Consider the following 22193-nt stretch of genomic DNA (forward strand, 5'->3'; position numbering starts at 1 on the left):
GGCAATTAGGCTATATTTGCGTACCCTACTCACAGAAGGAATACAAAAATAAAAAACAGGTTTAAAACAATTCGATGTTTCTTATTACTTTCTCTTTTAAACAAACTTATACATAACATGTTATTTAAGCAATACCACTGCTTTGTTGATCACAACTTGATATGCTGTTGAAATTCAAGTGCATAAAACATTCAAAGAAACTAATTTTTCTGAAAACGAATATATATGGCTTTTAATTTACCCGCTATAAGCCAATGCTGCCCAACACTGCCGTTAACATAGATTTTTAGTCCCAGCCGTTTTAGACGTTTTTCAACCCTGTTCGTTGAATAAAGCCGCAAAAGACAAGACCAAATTGGCGATGCGATGTCGTTCCCCACTAATTACAATCCTGATCCCGACAAAAGTCTGACGGACCTGCTCATAGAATGTCAGCTAGACGACAAAAATGACGTCCAGGTAAGCTGAGGCTTTTCAGTCATCCGTCAGCCAAATCAAACCAAACACTAATATGAATCCAATCCCACCGTGCAAGGCGCCCCAATCCAACGACAGTGTTTCACCTAAGAACGCCGTCTGCAGCAGCACCGATATTTCGGTGTCGTCGAATGATTCTTTGGTTGTCAGCTACTTACACACATCACAGTTCAACAGCTCCTCAGAAGTGTCCCAGGGAGCGATTACCATTGAAGAGACCAATCCAAACACTAATATCAATCCAATCCCACCGTGCAAGGCGGCCCAATCCAACGACAGTGGTTCATCTACGAACGCCGACTGCAGCAGCAGCGATATTTCGGTGTCGTCGAATGATTCTTTGGTTGTCAGCTGCTTACACACATCACAGTTCAACAGCTCCTCAGAAGTATCCAAGGAAGCGATTACCATTGAAGAGACCACAGACACGGACGGCGAGGATCCCTTGGCTGAAAGTCGTGAGTTCCCATCGCAAAAACAATAACAACCGGTTGTAACCCACATTCCGATTATCCTAGGTCCTGGTTCCACGGACATCAGTATGAACACGAGCTCACGATTGAAGCGACACTCCCCAGATCCTGTGGGCGATGATCTGGAGATCAAAAAGTGTAAGTCGGTAGCCGGGTATCCTCTTGCCGAGGTCATCTGCGTGAATTCTCGGCATCCATAGTCCTGCTATCTGCAATCTCTAGGCCCGTCTTTCCCGTGCTCATGGTAGCCCGAAATTAGGTTTTAAACTGCGAAGTTCTGTACATTTTCTCGGTTTAAAACCTACTTTAAAAGTTTTATGAGATCGAGAACGCTCTATTATACCAAACATATACATATATGAAAGAATACTTTTCTAATAGATTTCGTTGCGCCGAATCTTAATCAAGCCACCTGAAAGTTGAAACATTTTTAGATTTGTGTCATTTCTGTACCCCAATAACGGACGAAAAGATTCTTGTTTTTAAAATTCTTTTCATGGGAAAGTGCAACTACTTACCTTTCGACCATACAGAGTTTTAAGATTTTTCAGATCCCATTCAAATAAAACTCTTTAAAAAAAATTTGTTTTCTCAAAATGCAGACATCGTGGAACTGTTTCTCGGCTGGATTTGGAATCTGTACACTGAAATCTATTAGAAAAGTATACTTTCCTTAATGTCTAAAGATAAAAGTATTAATGTGAAAACATTGTGATATTAATCCACTTTACAATAACTGTAAACTGACGAAATTCAAATTTTGGATATGGAAAATCCCGGGCTTGAATATTTTCGAGGTGTTCCAGTAGCTTAACAATATATATATTTTCTATTTATAAACCTAAAATAGTAATAATTCGTCTTTAAGGCCTAAAATAAGATTGTGGAAGACACTCCTAACTAATATCTTAATGATAAACAGATGCTTATCAACCACAATTAGTTCATAGGTCCTTACTGGAGAGCATGGAAAAACTCTGGATTTAACCATTTCGTTAAATTTTAAAAGTTTTTCTATCTTTCGGTGAAGCTTCAGTTGAATATGTAGTAATTCTGGAAATAAACCCCATATCTTAATGAATTTCGTTTAATATGTTTTAGGGGAAATTTTTTTTTGGGTATATACGATTTTTAAGCACACTGCATTGTTAAATTTCCATTAGGCTTTGGCATCACTAAACAAACCACTGGACCTTTTTAGGACGTGCAGAAAGAATTACTTTAAATTGAATAACTAAGTAATTCCTAGGAAATATTTCAGTTGCCTTAGGTCCCAGTACTAGTGCGGCCGCCCACGTTGTGTCGTCAATACGTGCTCAATTGAAGCGAAGGTCCTCGAATGACGGTGAGAATGGTACTCCGGTTAAGAAATGTGAGTTGGAAAGTTGGAAAATAAAGAAATGTGGGGATTTGGGGACCAAATTAATTATTATGTCTATGCCATTGACTTGTATCTCGTTTTTATGGATAATTTCTAATAATGCTGCGATATAAAGAGCACAAGGTTTGGAACGCCTTCAAGGACTAGAAAGCTTGAAAAAGTATTTCTTTCTAAAGCGAATTCATTATCCACTTTTGAGAAATCTTTTCAAGAACTTACAAATATACCTACGTATTTAAATTTGTCAAAAGATAATTTATTTTGCATCGATATTTTCTACTATTGTTTTATATACACATAAGGTGGGTTTCGACGCAAAATATTATAGTTACAAATTGCCATATATATACAATGTCATATAACTTTCAAGATTTGGATCCCATACAAATTCAAATCGTTGAGAAAATGAAATTGGATCGATTGACAGACCAAAAAAAGTTGTGTCTGAGAAATTAGTTTAAGTTATTAACTTTAAGTAGAAAAGTACTGTATTAAGCAAACGCCCAAACATAATACAATAACCTTTATTAAAAGAAAGCCATTATTTATTATAAATACGCAGTTCATTGCAATCTAGACGAGATGGCCACCCCTTCGAATCGCTCGGTCGTAACTCGCAGTGGACGTGCAGTTGTATTGCGCATGAACCAGGAGTTTGACTACTCATCCTCGCAATCGAAGGATGATGACGAGGAGGAGTCCGATGATCCGTCGCTGGAAACCGACGACGAGGACTACCAGCAGACAGTCGACTTCGATGAGGCCAAGTGGTCATGTTCCAAGAGGCGCAGCTTTGGAAACAGCAGCAACAGTGCCTGTAGCACCGATGGCAGCCACTCCTCGCCGGAGTCAATGCCTCCCACAATCTACATAGAGTTAGGCAAACCAGTAGCCATCGTGGACTACGAGCCACTGGCCGATCTCGCACTGGAAGACGATGGCGAGCTTAAGACAAAGGTGCACAAGTTTCTGGGTCTCATGGCGCCCCGGCGCAGGCTGTACAATCCCGATGAAAACTGCGATCCAGAACCGGAGGAGAATGAGAAAGTGGCGAACCTATCGCTCGGTCGGCTGCTAAATATTTCTGCTTCCTCGCCCGCGAAGCCACCCTCTCCATCACCCATGCCCCTTATTGGGCCGCCAACATCGCCGACTTCCACTTGGTCGACCCTGAACCTATCGCATCTCAATCCGCCCACCCTACAGGAGCGGCAGAAGAAGATGTTCGACAACATGGTGCTGCAGGCCAATGCAACTTCCTTCGAGGAGGAGACGCCGGATTTCCTCAAGGAGCCCATCGATCTGAGCGACCTGCCCAATAAGAGGCAGGTGGCTGCCATATGTCGTGGGCACAAGAGCTGCATTCCCTACCTGGAGAATCATCCGCACTTCTACAGATTCGTAGAGTCGCTCAATCGTGAGTTGTATGTCCCATTTGAGCAAACGCTGATACACTAACCTTCTGCCCCTTTAGCGGCGACCTCGATCAACTTTTGCCATCCGCTGGCACTGAACTTCCGTCAGAAAAATTTTGGAAACTGCAAAGTGTCAATGGCCAAGCTGTTGTTTAACATCTTCAACCACGCTATCTTTCACTGCGGCCTCCTGGCGCCAATCGTTTGGAAGCGCGGCATGAGCACGCCCTGCAAAAGCGAGCTGGCCATCGGTGCCTCCGGGCAGCGCACTGCCCGCATCCTACTATGGAAGGGCATCAGTCACCCAAGCATGCTCATCAAGCCACTGCTGCACGAGATGATTCATGCGGCGGCCTTCGTTTTCAACCGTGAGACGGGACACGGCGATAATTGCCGCAGATGGTAAGATCGAGATCATGAATCCTTAATCTAAAACTATTTTTCTGTATATTGAAAAGGTGTTTAAATTGTTAAAAGGGTTGTGAAAATATTTTTGTATATATATTTAGAGCTATTTTTAGATTTCAAACACTATAGTTTTGTTTTAGTTTAACATTTAGGTAGTTATTAGTGTAATGACTTATTATTCTGTGTTCACATCACCACTTATCAATAAGTTTATTTATTTATTCATTGACTTTTGAGTTGGTTACTAATTAATTTTTATTTTGTTTTGTGTACATACATATATTCAAATTACTTACGATTAAAACCCAATAATGCCACCCAGTATCTTTTAGTGGCAAATATAAATATTTATTAAATAACTGCACAGTTTATATACCGGTATCCCCTATTATTTTCCATTTCTTAGGGCCTACCAGGCGAAGCACGCCATGCCGGAGCTTCCGACGATCGAAGACTGCCAGCCCACCTTAAAGTATACTTGCACCCTGTGCGCCCGCTGCTCCTACGGCAGGATCGATTTTCCGAAGGAGAAGCTGCGCTGCCACTACTGCCAGTTCGCGGTGGGCGTAAAGCCTTATAGCCAGGCCGACATGTTCAATGGCACCCGGCCAGATCCGGCGATGACCCCATTCAAGTCCTTTATCCGTGACAATTACTTGAAGCTGGGCGAGGAGGGAGGTGCCACGCACAGCTCGAAAATGAGACTGCTCAACGAAGAGTATTCAAAGATGAGTGTTCCAAACAGTTAGAGGACAAACCCTTTGTTACGTTTCAACTGTTTTATATTTTTAATTCTTACTCTTATACATATATAATGGCGAACGTCAAATTATATTTGTAGGGTCACCAAAAGAATGCAGGCGGCTAATGTGAAATAAACTGTGACATATTTATTTTTTTAATACAATCTGTGTCTTCGATTAAGTAAATGCTACTTAATTTAGCTTTAAAACACAATAAACAACACTAATAAATTACTTTGGTGTAATTGCTTAGTTTTGATGTCTAGATTGTCTAGACTTAGAATTACAACTTTTAAAGGGGAGTCATTTATAGCTTACTTACGATGTTATCACTTTTAAAAACAAAACACTAAAGTACTTGATGCTTTCTATTTTCGATATGATAGTTTATATTCAACGCTATCCAAAGCAAAGTCAACACCGATTTGTAAAATATACTAGGTATTAATACATTTATTTGTTGATCCTGCAACTGGATTTCTTGTCTTAAGTTAACCCATCATTCCCTTGCTGCGCTTGAAAGCCGCTCCGGCTTTGCGATTGTGATTGGCCCGCGAGGATTTGTGGGCCTCCTTCTGCCCGCGGTTGCGTTGGGTCTGCTGTGACTGGCCCTGGCCCTTGGGTGCTCCCACTACAGAGGGGCCAGACTGTTGTCCAGCACCTCCGCTACCACCTCCTCCGCTTCCACCGCTTCCTCCACTTCTCTGACCGTACTTGGCCATCTGGCGCTGCTGGTAACGAGCGCGAATCACCTCTGGATTTTCGCAGAAGTCTCTGCCATTACGCTTAGCCGCCTCCGTATCGGATCCGCTCCCGGAGCTCTCCTCTTCGTCATCTTCCACCTGATCCTGTGCCTCGTAAGCGGAATTGGAGGCAGCTCCCTGAAGTCTGGCCCGCAAGAGGCTCACCGGCGGCGCTTGACCCTCGTTCAAAGCTTCGTAGCTGTCGTCGTACTCATCGTCATACTCGCCACTCTCCAGCGGCGTCTCCTCCACCATAGCATACTGTTGGTAGCGCTCTTTCAGCTGCTCCAGATCGCGTTTGTCGTCCAGTAGCTGCTCCGCATTGCGCGGCGCTCCCGGCAAGCCCTTGCCCTGCTTTATGATGCACTCTGGCTGATCCCGCGTCAGAACATCGTAGCGATCGCCATCGTGGACGTTGAAGTGGCGCACGCCCGTCTGGCGTTGCAGTTTGTCCTGCGGATCGGGCGGTACGTACACCTCCTGCCTATCCATCTGCGCCAAATCCGGAGGCAGATTGTCGTCCAGAATGGCGGCAATGGCCTGCTCGCTATTCTCGTAGCGGGTGAGCAGGCGCCGAATAAAGCCCCTGCCCAGGTCGGGCAGCACGTCAAGCACAGCGGTCACCTCTAAGTCGATGTCTCTGGTGGCTCCATTGGCCGCCGCAGACGGTAGTGGTGAGGTGCGCGAGGAGTCCTCATCCTCGTATTCGTCGTCTTCCTCCTCGGTGTCCAGGTTGCTGACCATGTCGTCTGCCATGATGCCGCCGGGACAGCTGCTCAGGGCCTTCTGGTAGCCGGCTATCACAAAGTCCACCTTGTAGTTCTTGCTGTCGAGGGCGAGGTTGCATAAAATATATTAAAGCTAACAAATAAAATAGCAACTGACATGTTCGGGCAGCGTTCTAGCAGCATCTCCATGTCGTGCTCCAGGGGAAACTGCCGCTGGTAGTCCACCACGAAGGTCTGGGCGGAGAGGCACTCCTGCAGCAGTTCGACCAGCTGCTGGCCGCGTCCCGCCTCTATTTGTAAGCTGACCACGCGACGGATGACGAAGAGGAACTGCTGGCGCGTCTCGTTTAGCCAGCGCAGCGAGCTGGCCCCCGGGTTAACCATGTATATGTTCTTGTACAACATGGGCACTGTCATATCATAGAAATTGGCAATGCTGCGAAAAGGAAAGAGATGCCAAATAGGATCATAGATCACACATGCAGCGGAAGCCCTCAAAACGCATCTCACCTCTGGGCCAAGCGCAGTTGCTCGATATTCTCCAGCAGATCAGGACAGAGGAGCAGCAGCAGGCGCAGCGTGTAGGCGCAGTCCATGGCGAAGAGCACCACATCGTCGTAGGGCGTCTCCAAGTCCGCATCCAATGGCGCCCCGCCTCCGGCGCCCTCACACCCCTCGTTCTCCACCTGGATTTGCATGCTGAGGAAGGCGCTCTCGTAGAAGGCTAGTGCCTCCCTCAGATCCTTTCGATACTCCGGCTGCAGTCGCAGCACCTTCTCGAAGATCTGGCGCAACAGTTCTACATTGCTGGTCTCCGCATCACCCACGGCAATGAGCAGGTCAAAGAGCATGGGTACCGAGATCAGGTAGTTGCTGTACAAAAGGCTGCTGTGCTGCTGCGGGCTGATCCACTCGGTATCCGATTCCTCTGCGGTGCACAATCGCATCAACAGACGGACGACGAGATCGAGAAGCTGCCCGTACAGCAAGTTGGCCTGTTCCAACTCCTTGTCCTGGGTGGCTTCCGGTTGTTTGTAGTAGGGATTGGCGCGCTGCAGGAATGTGACAATGGCCGCCATGGCCGACTCCTCATAAACCATATAGGACCAGAATTCGTGCTGACTCAGGCTCAGCAAAAACTCCATGTCCTGGCGGCAGTTGTTGGCCGCAAAGGTCCACTCCTCCAGCGCAGCACCGGATTTCAGGCGGCCGTAGGAGCTCATCAGGCATGGGTAGCTGCCAAAGGGTTTCTCGCGGCGCACCCAATGCTCGTCCTGCCGTGATATACATTAACATACAGTCGGGAAGATCATGGTGACCACCTACCAGTGCCGGAACATTCCTGCGCACGCCATCCTTTCCAGAAAGCGCAAACTTCAAGTCGCCCAGCGGCAGTTTTAGTGGGTTGCAGTTGTTGTTGTTGCTGGTGTCGTTGTCCAGCATGGCGTTAACTTAACTTAACTAAGATTAACTATGTGTAATTCGGCTAATAGAACGATCAGTTTTGCAAATTGAACTATTTCATGCGAATGTTGAGAAAACAGCAGCGCAGGGTGGCCACTATTTGGTGGGGTGTTGCACGGCACAATAACTTGTGACGTCAGAATGTTAGATGGAGAGTTGCCAGAGAATTTAACGGGCTCAAGTGTATTTAAATAATAATTGACAATGATTAGTTGTTATTTACAAGATTCTGTTACAATAAAAAAGTTAAATTTAATGAACTGTTCAATGAATGTATAAAATTTAACCTTTCAAAGTCTCAGTTTCATTGCAACTAGCAAACTGTTCTATTAAATTAAAGTTAACAACTTCTTTTTGAAAAAAATATTTTTATTATCTCAAATAACAAAAGAGATAAGCCAAAAACTTTAAGCGCAGTTTGTGACAAATGTCCAAATTCGAGCAAGAAAAAATAAAATTATTTTTAGGTATCAATTAGGATTACAAGTTGAACGAGTTGTTCGGCTGGTGGATGAAGCTGGTGACCTTTCTGCGTTTGGCCGAAGGACTTCGGCCCGATTCCTTCCAACTCCGTTGTCTTGTTGAGACTTGCGAGGTTCCACCACCACGAGCGCACCTCAGGACTGACTCCTGTGCGAAGAATGTCGAATTTTTCTTGGCCTGAGAAATCCTAAGAGGAATAGACAATAAACATATTAATTGCAGTCCATCTTTCAAGATCGTAAGTACAAGAAAAAAAAATAAATTAAATATTTACCTACCTAAAAAAATGTAAAACTAAGACTCATTTTATTTTTACATTTTTTTTTAGCTTGTAATTTAAATTTATTTGTATACAAAAGGATTTCTAGGGTCTATAACTTTCCCAATTTTAAGCCGATTTCAAAGTGACATACCTTTAAAGACTTGTGGAATGATTCTCTAAAAATCTGCATTCAAAATTTTCATTATAACGCTGATCGAATTTTTGACCCATTTTCATGTTACTTATTTCTAAGTTTCCGATGAGTTGTAAAAAGGTGACCCACACTTGGACTTCCACAGTCCATAGCTTTTCCAAATGTAGTCCGATTTCAAAGTCACATACATCTAAAGACTTGTGGAATGATTCTCTAAAAATCTGCATTCAAAATTTTCATTATAACGTTGATCGAATTTTCGACCCATTTTCATGTTACTTATTTCTAAGTTTCCGATAAGTTGTAATAAGGTGACCCACACTTGGACTTCCACAGTCCATAACTTTTCCAAATTTAGTCCGATTTCAAAGTGACATACATCTAAAGACTTGTGGAATGATTCTCTAAAAATCTGCATTCAAAATTTTCTTTATAACGTTGATCGAATTTTTGACCAATTCTCATGTTAGTTTTTTCTAAGTTTCCGATGAGTTTTAAAAAGGTGACCCACGCTTAGACTTCCACAGTCCATAACTTTTCCAAATTTAATCCGATTTCAAAGTGACATACCTCTAAAGACTTGTGGAATGATTCTCTAAAAATCTGCATTCAAAATTTTCATTATAACGTTGATCGAATTTTTGACCCATTTTCGTGTTACTTATTTCTAAGTTTCCGATGAGTTGTAAAAAGGTGACCCACACTTAGACTTCCACAGTCCATAACTTTTCCAAATTTAGTCCGATTTCAAAGTGACATACCTCTAAAGACTTGTGGAATGATTCTCTAAAAATCTGCATTTAAAATTTTCATTATAACGTTGATCGAATTTTTGACCCATTTTCATGTTACTTATTTCTAAGTTTCCGATGAGTTGTAAAAAGGTGACCCACACTTGGACTTCCACAGTCCATAACTTTTCCAAATTTAATCCGATTTCAAAGTGACATACCTCTAAAGACTTGTGGAATGATTCTCTAACAATCTGCATTCAAAATTTTCATTATAACGTTGATCGAATTTTTGACCCATTTTCATGTTACTTATTTCTAAGTTTCCGATGAGTTGCAAAAAGGTGACCCACACTTGGACTTCCACAGTCCATAACTTTTCCAAATTTAAGTTGATTTCAAAGTGACATACCTCTAAAGATTTGTGGAATGATTCTCTAAAAATCTGCATTCAAAATTTTCATTATAACGTTGATCGAATTTTCGACCCATTTTCATGTTACTTATTTCTAAATTTCCGATGAGTTGTAAAAAGGTGACCCACACTTAGACTTCCACAGTCCATAACTTTTCCAAATTTAATCCGATTTCAAAGTGACATACCTCTAAAGACTTGTGGAATGATTCTCTAAAAATCTGCATTCAAAATTTTCATTATAACGTTGATCGAATTTTTGACCCATTTTTATGTTACTTATTTCTAAGTTTCCGATGAGTTGTAAAAAGGTGACCCACACTTGGACTTCCACAGTCCATAACTTTTCCAAATTTAAGCCGATTTCAAAGTGACATACCTCTTTATTTGTAAATTAATTGTTTATAAATTTTATGACCCATTTTCATTACCATGGGAATATCAAAAAATGTATTGGTATTGTATTTATTAAATTTTCTTCCTTTCTTGTTTTGGGTCTAATTCTTTAATAATTACTATTATTAAATTTAAGTAATTGATTCTACCGTAAATGTCGCCAGGGTATAAAATAAAGTATGATAACAATTCAAACCTTTGCTTTTGCGCCTTTTCATTCGCCACTTGCACTTTCAATTGCCGCGACCGCTGAACCATCCTTTTGCGCTCCATGCGAATCATCTGCAACTCTAGGAAGCGTTTCTGGCACACGGATTTTACCAGATCGATGTCCGTGTACAATTTGTCTATTTCATTTTCCTGCAAAAATAAACGATTTTAATAAATTTATAAGATAAAACTTGTAAGCAAAATACATAACATTCATTTTTTTGTATATCTGCGTTTTGAGTTATCTTAGTTAATTTATATATATTTGAAGGGATGGTGGGACTTATCCTTGTGCTTGTACTTAAAGATTGAAAACATTTTAAGATGTCCTAGAAATCATAAATTGTGACAAATATTTGGAATGTTTGAAAAGGATTATGGGCTTAGAAGAATCCTAAAATGATCGTAAGACTATATGCTAACTTAAAATATTCCTAAATAGTGGGATATTTGAGAGATATTTTCACATCCTTCAGCCGCACCTTCTTCTCCTTGTGCTTGTCGAAGTGGCGGTGGTTGCCCCGCTGGAACTTCTCGACGAAGTCGTTGGTCAGTCCGTAGGGCTCCGGGTGGAACAAGTGCTTGAAGTTGTTGGGCATCGCGTTGTTCACCTGGCGGCCCCGGACGCTCTGCTTGCAGGTGGGGCAACCGAAGATTGGGGCGTCGCTGGGCGTACGTCCGGCGGCCACCTTGATGCACCGCTCGCAGGACACGTGGTGGCAGGCGAGGAGGAAGAACACGGACTTCTTTGTGGCGAACAGCTCGCAGCAGCAGTTGCAGTGGATCCAGAGCTTGTGGGCTTCGGGTTCGCCCATTGCAGCGCCGGAGGAGCAGGGTCCCGCCTCATCGCGCCGAGGTCTCGACTTGGACATCCAGATTGTAAGTGGATTTTGGGCTTAATCCAAATATGCGCCCTGATTTACCACAGGATAATTAAGTCGAGCTGGCAACTCTGGCAGAATAGAGCCCTTCACACGATCAGTTTTGTGTGCTTTTTTTTTGGCACCCAGGTGGCAACACCACGCATAACGGCGAATGCAATACCAAACATTTATTAAAAAAGAAATTCAATTCACAATTAAAACACAAATTTGCAATTAAACACTTAAATTCTAGTGGCGACGCATGCGCTCGATGGGTTCCCTGGACCGAATGCGATACCGCTTCGAGGAACTGGATGGCGACAGCGGGCTGCAGTACTGGTTGTCCAGCGTTTGGGTGCGCTTCCGCTTGAGGCTCTGGTTGTCCTCCATGGACGACTCCTTGGCGCCCGGACGCACCAGTGAGCCGGCGATGGAGGCGCATCGGCGGATGAGGGAGCCCGATCCAGCGTTCTCCTTATTTTCCTGATCCTTCTCCTTCTCACCACGCAGGGTGGCCGGCAGCCGCATCATGGAGCTCATCAGTGACCACAGGCGACCGGAGGAGGCGCCCTCCTGTTTCTTGTCATTCCGCGTGGAGGCGTTCGTGGGCCGAAACACCTCGTCCTCCTCATCCTCGTCCTCCGGCTCACATCCTACGTCCTGCACGCCGCTGAAGACTCTCTTCTGCCGGCATTCCCGCAACGGAGGACGAGCCCTGGGGCGCTGCAATGGCGGGGAGACCAGGGCCAGAACAGTGGTCTCCTTCTCCTTGCACTTGTCCTTCTTCGGCGAAAACTCGCCGCTTAGCTGGCGCGGCACAATCGCCTGGCGTCGCCGCTCCGGTCGTTCTGGAGTCCCAGGATCTGGTGTAAAGAATTGATCCTTGGTAACGTCGCCCTCGCCCTCACCCTCACCCTCGCCACTGACCACAAACTGCTGGCCGCTCTTTAACGGCGTCTCGAACTTAATCTGCTTCTTGTTGATCCCGACGCCGCCGGTGACACGGATGGGCGTTATGGCCGGCACATGTACCTCGGCCGATTCCGAGGTGGAGCGGATGATCTCCACGCTCTCGCAGGAGTTGAACACTGTGGAGGAGCTCTCCCGCGAATTGGAATTCATCCGGGTGATGATGATCGATTCGGTGGTGAGTTTCTGGGCGGACAGCAGGAACGGCCGCTTGTAGAGATCGGGATTTTGCGTGGAGGAGCCGCTGATATCCGAAGTGCTTGATTCGCTCTGCGTGCGCCGCATGGCTGGCGAGAGACGCAGGTCCAGAGCGGAGGATCCGGCCGCCTCAGAGGAATTGTGCTCGCTGAGATCGAGGCGCACGCGACGCTGGATTACGCCGGATGTGGGCTGGTTGACCAGCATGCCGCCATGCTCCACGAAGGCCTTCTGAATGCTCTTGGACATCACCTGGCGCAATGGCGTTGCGGCGCTCATTTTATGGCGGGCGCCCATCTTCCAGGTGCGCTGCTGGAACGGCTGTTGGACGGGATTGCTCTCCAAAGCCGGACTGGGCTCCTCCTGGTAGATGCTGGAAACATGGCCGCCATTGGATGCATTGAAGGTAATCGGCTCCTTGGGCTTGGCGAACACCGATTCCACCTGCAGTGGCGTTGATGTTGATCGTATGACCTTTCCCTTTTCCACAGTTTCCGGCGGATTCACGCCCAGGTGGCCGATGGACCGGCGAATCGAGCTGTTGCTGATGGAGGAGAGGTTGCGTATAGAGGAGACGCTGTCGCTGATGAACTCCTCGTGGGTGATGCGGCTCTTGGCCTTCCAGCGCATGTTGATCAGCGAAATGGGCGTTACGCCGGGGGACGTTTGCGTGGAGATGGCGGTGCTATTGGATGCCTTCCTCACCGTCACCTTGGATGCCTTCCTCACCGTCACCTTGGATGCCTCCGTGTCGCCGGTGAGATCGTTGCAGGTGGTGCCCGTGCAGCTCTGCTGCTGATCCACACACTTGCTGAACTCCCGCAGATCATCGATGCGCGTGTAGTTGCGCTGGCACTTGCGGCATCTCAAGGGAAGGTGACACGTTTCGATGTGGGCCAGCAGCTCGTCGTGCATCTCCTCGCGGAGCAGCAGTGGCCGCCGCTCGCAGATCGGGCAGAATACGTAGATGGTGGTGGCTCCCGACTCCATCTGATGGCGGTGCTCCGCGACTCCGCCGCTGGAGGCCTTCAATCCCAATGGCTCCCGCACAGCAATGGCGTGGGCTTTGAACTGATGCTTCTGGCGGCACTTGCCGCAACAGAAAACCCGCTTGCAAATGTGGCACTTACCCTGGAAAACGAGAGGAATCATTACGGGAGACACCCGGATGTTATTTCAGCCTACCTCATCGGGCTGTCGCATGGTTAAGACATTGGAAAAAGACATCAATTGCGAGAGTTGCGATTTTTACACATGGACATGGACATGGACATACACTCACAAGTTAATGCAGCGGTTCTTTAGTTAGATATGGTAAATATAGAGCTATAGGTAAATTAGTATTATTTATATCGATTGTTTTTGTTGTCCAAATACTCACTTCTTCCTTGAGCAGTAGTAATATAAGTTTTCGTAATAAACAATAATTTTATAGGATCCAATATATTTTAGTGAAGATTTTACATTCAATGCGAACTAAATTTCAAAAACTAAGTGACTTCTTTTTTATTATTTGGTTAAGCTAAAAACTTTGTTAAATATTTTATGTTTAAAGGAGATAATGAGAGTATTACTTTTTATTAGATAATGAAAAACACTTTTGAGTAATTTTCATACATTTTATTATTAATATATTGAAACAAATTACAAATCGCTTTTAAAGCTTGAGAAAAAATCATTAAGTATTATGGTTGAATGGATAATACAATATCAGAAAAAGAAATATAACAGAAAAACGTGAATGGATTTCCGGAATATTGGAAGAAATGTTTCATTATTACATTTTTTGTAATATGAAATACAATCGTCAAATATATTCCGCAATAAAATATTGAGATAAAAAGTTTAAAAAAAACTATGTTGGAAATATAGAAATACCCAAACATTGTCTTGACAATTTGTTTTAAATCCACGATTAGTGAGATCAATTTAACAATTTTAAAATCATTATAAAAGAAAAGCGATGACAATTGTCAATGGTAAGGAAATGTTTAGTTAAGTAAGTTCCAGTATCAAATTAGCAGGGTCCGGTTGCCTGTGTCAACTTGTTAAACTTGCTCAGGCAATCATTTTCCTGGTAAAAGATGAAGCGGTCCGTGATGAAGCGGACCAGGTCGTTGCCCTCATCATCGTAGACGTTGTCAACGAAGATGGTGTCATGGATGGCGAACTGCACATATGCGGTGAAGTGGCGACCGCGCCTATTCTGCAGCCGACTGAAAAACTGGGTGCGCACCACTTGGCGCTCGTCCTCGCCCCAGATGCGTTCCAGGTTGCCCGGCTCCATGCCAAGGATCCGTATCTCCATGGCCTCATCGGTTTGAAGCTGTGGATAATTTAAATTTTATTCAGTTAAATTTAACCATAAGAGTTCAAATATGACAGTTGTATTATTTAGTATTTTGGATCTATATGATCCACAATGTGGATTTGATAAGGTAATCTGAGAAAGGATTATTCTAAGAACCAAAAAGTAGTGTATGCTAAGATCCATCTTTGATTAGCAATAATTTACCAATAAGTTTTACTCTAAAAAGTTTTCAGTACTGTATAATACAATTTAGAATTGATCAATAATAATGTGTACTTTAATGCGTGGATTATCTAAAAAAGGATAAATCTGTAATAATATATAATCAAACAGTGGAGCCCTGTGATAATCAGTCAATACCTTGAATATTTCCTCACAGATGTACACCTTGCTGGCGTTGTAGGTGAGGATTTCGAGGGACGAGTCCAGCAGTCGGACCACGACCTTATCATTCTTCTCCACGTCCACAATGACCACCCGCTCGTATCGCTTGAGATTCTTCACCACGGCCTTATCCCCGGGCTTCGGATTTGGGTGCTGGCGCCGGTGAGCATCAACCTCGTAGTGCCGCTGCACTTGCTCGCCCAGCTGGGTCATCGCAAAGCCGAGGAAGTAGGACTTCGTGGGGAACTGGTCGCTCAGACGAACTGCTAAGTTCGCGGGGCTGGCGCACTGGAAAAACAGATTCAAGGTGAGTTGGAAATGCATCCTTTATACATGAGTATTGCGATATCTTTATCATTCTAATCTTTAAACCGGTTTTTTATATAAATTGAAAAACTAAGTAGGTCCCAAGCCGAAATACTTGTTTATGAGAATGTCAACAGTTTAATAATATTGCTAGTTGTATAACTATTAGTATTATTAATGCACATGCATTAAAATATATGTATGTATATAAGAATACCAATAACTTGTTCAATATAAGAACCTATTGAAATGTGAATATTTTTAGGATACTCACAGTCACGACCGTAAACTGAATCATGCCCTTGGTGGGAAAGTGCTTCGGGGGCAGCAGCTCCTCCCGCCTCATCACATGGCGGTACCTGCAGCGGTACCTCAGGCAATCCCCGTAGGCGATGAGCTGGCGGCAGAGCTTGGGCATCTGCGAGTTGGGCTGATCCGCCAGGCGACGATGGGCCAGGATGTCCAGCAAGACGGTGGGCCTCGGCAGCAAGTGCTTCAGCGCGAAGTCAGCCAGCAGCCAGTTGTTATCCACATCGGTCTCCTGGACGAAGACCACGGATTGGCCGCTCACCTTGGAGTAGAACCGTTTGTAGTTGTCGTAGAACAAGGCGAAGCGGAGCTTGAACCGCATCCAGCTGCTGGCCCAGCTATAGTGGATGAGCAGATCGATGCGTCCGCACCTGAGTTTCGGCACCACATCATCCGAGACCAAGAGCACGAGGGCCCTGGACTCGTCTCGCCACTTGGCGACCATGGAGAAGCCCGCCTCCGAAAAGCACGCCTGGGCTTTCACATCCATCTCGGCCAGCAAATGGGACAGGCGTAGAACTTCAACTTGGTTTGGACAGACCACAGCAATTCGCTCCTCGGCGAGATTCCTTCCCCTGATCAGACCCACCAAATGGCCCAACTTCTGTGTTTCTGGCAGAACCTTGTGTTCCAGCTTAGCGCCCATATAAAAGCTGGCCTCCAGCGGGTCCTCGAAGAGTACCAGGGCATCCGGCATAAGCGAAAGGACGCGGTCCATCACCTGGTCATCATGCCAGGTGCGTCCGGAGACAAGGAGCTGGCACTTGCCCTGGCCAAAATCGAAGAGTTCGGGCAACCGTTTGAGCAACTTCGTCGTGGTGACCGGCAGCAGCCGGACCATGTCGTTCAAGTTGTCCAAGGCAATGTACTTCACCGCCCGGGCATCGAAAATGGGATTCCTCTTCGAGTGGTGCGTCATCAGTTGGAGCAGCAAGTCCACAGTGGTCAGCAGGATTCCCACGGGCTGATAGAGCCGGCAGGCGGTATACGCCACGCTGCCTTTCTCCCAGAGGGTCACCACTCGCTCCATATACACATCATCCTCCAGGGAACCGAGGAGCTGGCTCACCCAGCGTTCGATTTGGTTGCCCTGCAGCTGATTGGGGCACACGAAGATGCTGGCTGGTCCATAGGCATAGCCATCCGCTGGCCGGCGTTGCAGAATCTCGTGGCTGCGCTGGCACAATGTGGGCAGGTAGCACCACGTCTTGCCGCTCTGCATGTTGCCAACGACCATCAGGGATTTCCCCGAGGAGACATGGGGCCAGGCGAACCTCTGGATGCCCCGTGCCCGCTCGGTGCCCAGGCCCAGCTGCTCCATGGCCCTGCGGATGGGGGTGCTGATGTTCGACACTCCACTCAAGGAGTAGCAGGGGATGAGCACGTGGCGACTCCAGGCCAGCACGCCAAAGTGATACCGGGTAGTTTCAAGTGCATGGGGGAAAACCGCCGCTGGAGGCGGATCATCCTTAGGACTAGCCCCAGGATCGTACTCCTCGAAGCTCTGAAACGACTCCGGCGAGGTGCTTGTGTAGAGATCAATTGGATCCTCCACGGAAGAGTCTCCTGGCATCTGGCTTGTGCATTCTTGTCCGAGCTTTTCAGTAAGTTGCTCTATTTCTAAAGATGATTGAGGTGTTGGGACTGACCCAAATAAAATAGGAGTGGAGCTATCTGAATTTGTAGACCCCTGAAGGCTGCGGTTGAGGACCTCCTCCAAAATATCTTCTACATCACTAGATGGCGTATCCTCTTGGTCTTCAAGTTCGAAAAGATTTAGAGGTGTTGGAATTGTCTCGAAAGAAACAGAAGAGAGTTCTGAATTTTCAGAATTCTGCTTTAGACCAAACTGTTTCCAAAAGACTTCAAAAGCGTGTTTATGGTTTTCGATAGTAATCGAAGGACTGGTTGGACTACCAATGGCTTTCGGAATGGCACCCTTTTCTGTTTTTTGAAGTTCTGGAACTCTCACTGGTTTTATACAGTCTTGGGAATCTGTGGAAGATTTCACGGGCGAGCCTCGCTTAAAATATATATCTTCGATATTTTGAGCTTTCTCTGCTGTCATTTCTTTCACTGGTTGACCCACCATTTTGGGGTTTTGGTTAACGCCATTTTGTGGGAAATCCCCTATTTCTGGCTCAGGCTTGTTTATATTACCGCCTGAATTATTTTCCTCATTGGGGCCTGTAATAACCAGCATCTCGGCTTTAGTTTCCGACTTGCTTAGCATCTCCAAACGTTCCTCGAACGTTTTTAATGGCGGCAGCGTAGCATGGATACCGAGATTCACCTCGATCCCCTCAAGAAAGTTGAGCATGCCATCGCAAAGGATCAAAGCTTGTTGAATGTACTGAAAATATGATTAAATATTGTAAGATTATAGCATTTTGTTGACCTAAAAAGTTGACTTAGTCAGGCTGGAAGTATTTTTTGTAATTTTAATAGGAAGAAACAATGTATACTTCTTAAATAAATTTAGTTAACTTAAGGCAAGTCATCCTGGATTTAAAATATAATTCAATTAATTAAAATCATTAAATTGTAAGCTTAGCATGATACAATTTGTAACGTTTTTTTTTTATTTTATACTTTTGTTAATTTTTTTGTTCAGTATTATTTTTTTTTTGCTGTGTACCATCCATTTAATAGTTTATTTGAGCATCTGAACATCTGGAACTCGAAACTTACCCCCTTTGACCAGAGGAGCAGCACTTGGTGGACCATTGGGTCATCCGCTGCCAGGCGAATTGTGTTGACATTACGAATGCCAAGCTCCGATTTCAAATGGTCGGCCTCGGAATTCTGCTGACATATCAAAACAATTCTGCTGGTGCTCGGGTCTTTGGCTCTGATTGTGTCTGCCACAAAGTCCATGGAAGCTGCTCCGGATCTTGGACTGGCGTAGGTAAAGGTGGTGCCCCGGGACTCCACCGTAAAGCTGGGGACCTCAAGATTCTTCATTGTTTTGTGACACGCTTTTCCTTCGATTCGTCGCTTTTAAATCCGAAATAAACAGGCACTTGAGAAAATAAACAAATCCCGAGTGTGATGGCCAAGGCTCACTTAAGATAAAGAGCAAGTCGCCTCCGCTTGGAAATCAGGAACGAAATGACCGAGCAAAATGTTTTTGACCCACAAGTTCGAAATTTGACTACTTATCGATAGCATGTACTCGATATACGATTAACTTCACCTTGACATCTACAAATTATATCTTCTTTATTTTGAATATATATTTGAATTTATTTTCTGAGTGTCCAGAGTGTATTTCCCCTTAATAAAAAAAAAAATTTTATAACAGATATTCTCCGTATTGTCTATTTTACTTTGGCTAGTTTTTGTGAATAATTAATGCAATACAAAGTATTAATTTAAATGTTTATAACTATAAAAGTTGTAGCTTAAAAATCTTGATTATATAGTTTTTGAGCTGAGCTTTTTACCGCTGAATCTGCAAAACGGGTGGCAACCTTCCGCTTAACATTCAGACGTCACAAGCTGTAGTTACGTGCACCACCTCGATTTCGGTATTTTCTACCTAATACCACAACGGTCACTCTGGAAATCAGAAGAAGCTGTGCAGTGCATCAAAAGTTTTTATTTTTCAAATAAGTAAGGCAAACGTCAGTTGATCGGCGAATACGGCGTAATCCGACAACAGCAAACCCGGACACGGACAGGGATACGAACAAGGTCAGGACCAGGATGATGAATGGCAAGGCAGGCGGGGTGGTGGTGCTCAACTGCCGGACGTGCACGCGTGCCTGCAAACAGCACAAGCCGCTGCAGGAGGAGATCGAACTGGGCCCTGAGGGCAGCACCACGCTGGCCAGCATGCTCCACTACTGCGCCGGGCTCTCCTTCGAGCCGCAGGACGGCGCCGCCATGCCGCAGCACATTTGCCTCAACTGCCTGCAGCTGCTGGAGCAGGCGTTCAACTTCAAGCGCATGGTAATCGATTCGGACGAGCTGCTCCGCCTGGGACTGGACGAGGCGCACTGCACCAGCCAACATCAGCAGCAGCAGCAGCACCACCACCAGAATCAGCAGCACCAGCACCAACAAGAGCAGTCCGCCGATCCTAGCGAGGAATACGTCATGATCGAGATGCTCAACGAGGAGCAGGAGCCATGCACTGTAAATAACTAGTAGACAGGGCTTTTTCAACTTAGAACGGGGTGGTATATCCCCCTTGTCAGAGCATTATTAATCGAATTCCACAGGGGAATGCGTCAGGCACAGCAAAACCCTCTCATAAAGGGATACTTTGAGATAGAATGGGGTAGGTCGGTATAAAGCCGAATGGGCGATAAGGCAGAACACTTGTGCCAGTTTTATGAGAGCCTTATAAGTTAATTCAGATGTTCAGCAAGGAGTATCAGTCAAGAACTGCAAGATACCAATGTAAATTGTTCTTCTAAGATGAAAAAACCAATTTAATGCTAGTTCTAGTAAGCCAAAGTTTTAAAATAGGAAATCCAAAATCAGTATATCTTACGGGAAAACTTATAAATTTTATGTTCGTCCGATTCTGATTCCTAAAAACCTTATAGTTAGCATTAGAGTACATTGTAAAAGTGATGGCTAATAAACCTAGAGATTGTATTAAGTTAAAGACACGAATTCCATAACAAAGCCTATAATGACATTGCTTTCTGGCAGGTGGAAGAACAAGATGCAGAGGCGGAACGTCATCCGCACTCAAACAACGACGAAGAGGAAGAGTTCGTCATCGAGGAAGTGACCGAGCAGGAGGAGGAGCTGACGGAGGAGGAGCAGCAGCACGTGCTGGCGGGCAACCAGGAGGAGCACATCACCATGGAGAGTGTGCACGAGTTTCAGCCCGCCGAAGTTGAGTACGTGACCATTAAGGACGAATTCGAAACGATCGTCGCCGAGGAAGATGAGATCGAGGTCATGGACGAGTCCGGAGCACAAGACGAGATAATTGACGGCCAGATGATTGTGATACCCGCGGAGGGAGCCATGGACGAGGTGATCGGCGAGGAGGCCCTGGAATTGGACGAGGACGAGCGCGAAGAGCATTTGGTAGGTGGTCGATGGTATACCCTACACGTTCCCCACTTATCCACAATTCTTCACCCACAGCTGGCTGAAACAGAGGATGTCTGCGAAGAGGAGGACTTCCTGGAGGAGTCGCTGGACTCCACGCAACTTACTGCGGGCGATGCCCTGCCGCATGTGTGCACCGTATGCCAGAAGGCGTTTCGCCAGCAGTGTCGCCTCAACCAGCATATGCGCTCCCACGTGGACGAGAAGCATTACGAGTGCGAGGAGTGTGGCAAGCGGCTGAAGCACCTGCGCAACTACAAGGAGCACATGCTGACCCACACCAATGTCAAGCCGCACCAGTGCAACATCTGCGGCCGGTTCTATCGCACCACCTCGAGTCTGGCGGCGCACAAGCGCACGCACGCAGAGGAGAAGCCCTACAATTGCGATCAGTGCGGCAGGGGATATGCGGCCTACGATCACCTGAGACGCCACAAGCTCACCCACACGGGTGAGAGACCCTACGCCTGCGATCTGTGCGACAAGGCGTACTACGATTCGTCCTCTCTGCGCCAGCACAAGATTAGCCATACCGGCGAGAAGGCCTTCACCTGCGAGATCTGCGGCGTGGGACTGTCCCAGAAATCGGGCTACAAGAAGCACATGCTGGTCCACTCCGGCGCCAAGCCGCACAAGTGTCCCATTTGCGGACGGGCCTTCACCTTCACCAGCAACCTCAATGCCCACGTCCGTCTGCATTCCGGCGAAAAGCCGTTTAAGTGCGAAGTCTGCATGAAGGCCTTTCCCACGAAGAAGCGGCTGAATAGCCATTTGCGGGTCCACAACAAGGAGACGCCTGTGTTGGCCACCGCCGGCGGTATCGATCATCGCCGGCGCGCTGTGGCCGGAGGAGCAGGGGGCGGAGCAGCGTCTGGCCTCCACCTGACCGAAGTACCTGAGCAGCCGGTGTCCACCTCCAAAGTGGTGGTAGTGCTCTGAGCGGGCGCCGAGCTGAGGGTCCGGCTGTAGGGTCTAAGACTAGCCTAAGGTTTTTACATTTACGACTACGCGGAGCTGTTGGGAATCAGTTTAACACAATAAACACTAATGACATTGTACCATGTACATGTATTTTTTTACCCACATTAAAGACTGCTTTTAATCTAGTGGGAGTAAATATGCCAAGTGTACTGAATGCAAATGTAAATATGTAAATGCTTTTCTATCAACATTTTCATTTAAATTTACCCATACTTCATGTAAATTTTAATTTCTTATTCAAATACATTTTTAAATATTCCGCACCCATCATATACATTGTTTATAATGTATTTTAGATAAAGGATCTGCTTTT

General features: G+C 45.7%; 6 protein-coding genes across 8 annotated transcripts; 2 read left to right on the top strand and 4 right to left on the bottom strand.

Annotated features, from left to right (window-relative positions):
* Positions 1-330: 330 nt before the first annotated feature.
* Positions 331-5142, top strand: LOC108046138. 3 transcript variants are annotated; one of them, XM_017125710.1, is made up of 7 exons: positions 331-459; positions 536-935; positions 996-1088; positions 2212-2322; positions 2894-3748; positions 3806-4148; positions 4561-5142. In XM_017125710.1, exons 1-7 carry the CDS (start codon positions 367-369, stop codon positions 4901-4903), a joined length of 2238 nt encoding a protein of 745 aa, XP_016981199.1. In that variant the 5' UTR covers positions 331-366; the 3' UTR covers positions 4904-5142. The 3 variants fall into 3 exon arrangements, with proteins under 3 accessions (XP_016981199.1, XP_016981200.1, XP_016981201.1); XM_017125711.1 differs by having other exon boundaries at positions 2909-3748; XM_017125712.1 differs by lacking the exon at positions 2212-2322.
* A 190-nt stretch (positions 5143-5332) lies between these two features.
* LOC108046137 (activating signal cointegrator 1 complex subunit 2) lies at positions 5333-7940 on the bottom strand. The gene is made up of 4 exons (XM_017125709.2): positions 7695-7940; positions 6879-7642; positions 6526-6804; positions 5333-6466 (listed from the first exon to the last, which is right to left on the bottom strand). Exons 1-4 carry the CDS (start codon positions 7809-7811, stop codon positions 5389-5391), a joined length of 2238 nt encoding a protein of 745 aa, XP_016981198.1. The 5' UTR covers positions 7812-7940; the 3' UTR covers positions 5333-5388.
* A 372-nt stretch (positions 7941-8312) lies between these two features.
* LOC108046109 (RING finger protein vilya) lies at positions 8313-11394 on the bottom strand. Its single transcript, XM_017125669.1, has 3 exons — positions 10966-11394; positions 10470-10633; positions 8313-8502 (listed from the first exon to the last, which is right to left on the bottom strand). The coding sequence occupies exons 1-3, from the start codon at positions 11353-11355 to the stop codon at positions 8313-8315; spliced, it is 744 nt and encodes a 247-aa protein (XP_016981158.1). The 5' UTR covers positions 11356-11394.
* Positions 11395-11519: 125 nt separating this feature from the next.
* LOC108046159 (mitosis initiation protein fs(1)Ya) lies at positions 11520-13829 on the bottom strand. The gene is made up of 2 exons (XM_017125735.1): positions 13699-13829; positions 11520-13644 (listed from the first exon to the last, which is right to left on the bottom strand). The coding sequence occupies exons 1-2, from the start codon at positions 13738-13740 to the stop codon at positions 11596-11598; spliced, it is 2091 nt and encodes a 696-aa protein (XP_016981224.1). The 5' UTR covers positions 13741-13829; the 3' UTR covers positions 11520-11595.
* Positions 13830-14188: 359 nt separating this feature from the next.
* LOC108046162 (putative ATP-dependent RNA helicase SoYb) lies at positions 14189-18931 on the bottom strand. The gene is made up of 4 exons (XM_017125739.1): positions 18515-18931; positions 15789-18176; positions 15185-15496; positions 14189-14839 (listed from the first exon to the last, which is right to left on the bottom strand). Exons 1-4 carry the CDS (start codon positions 18785-18787, stop codon positions 14531-14533), a joined length of 3282 nt encoding a protein of 1093 aa, XP_016981228.1. The 5' UTR covers positions 18788-18931; the 3' UTR covers positions 14189-14530.
* Positions 18932-19426: 495 nt separating this feature from the next.
* On the top strand, positions 19427-21989 carry LOC108046158 (zinc finger protein 2 homolog). Its single transcript, XM_017125734.2, has 3 exons — positions 19427-19963; positions 20489-20875; positions 20936-21989. Exons 1-3 carry the CDS (start codon positions 19532-19534, stop codon positions 21836-21838), a joined length of 1722 nt encoding a protein of 573 aa, XP_016981223.1. The 5' UTR covers positions 19427-19531; the 3' UTR covers positions 21839-21989.
* Positions 21990-22193: the final 204 nt, after the last annotated feature.

The sequence above is a fragment of the Drosophila rhopaloa genome, unplaced genomic scaffold, assembly GCF_018152115.1.
Source record: "Drosophila rhopaloa isolate 14029-0021.01 unplaced genomic scaffold, ASM1815211v1 contig_3, whole genome shotgun sequence".
NCBI classification, from domain to species: domain Eukaryota; kingdom Metazoa; phylum Arthropoda; class Insecta; order Diptera; family Drosophilidae; genus Drosophila; species Drosophila rhopaloa.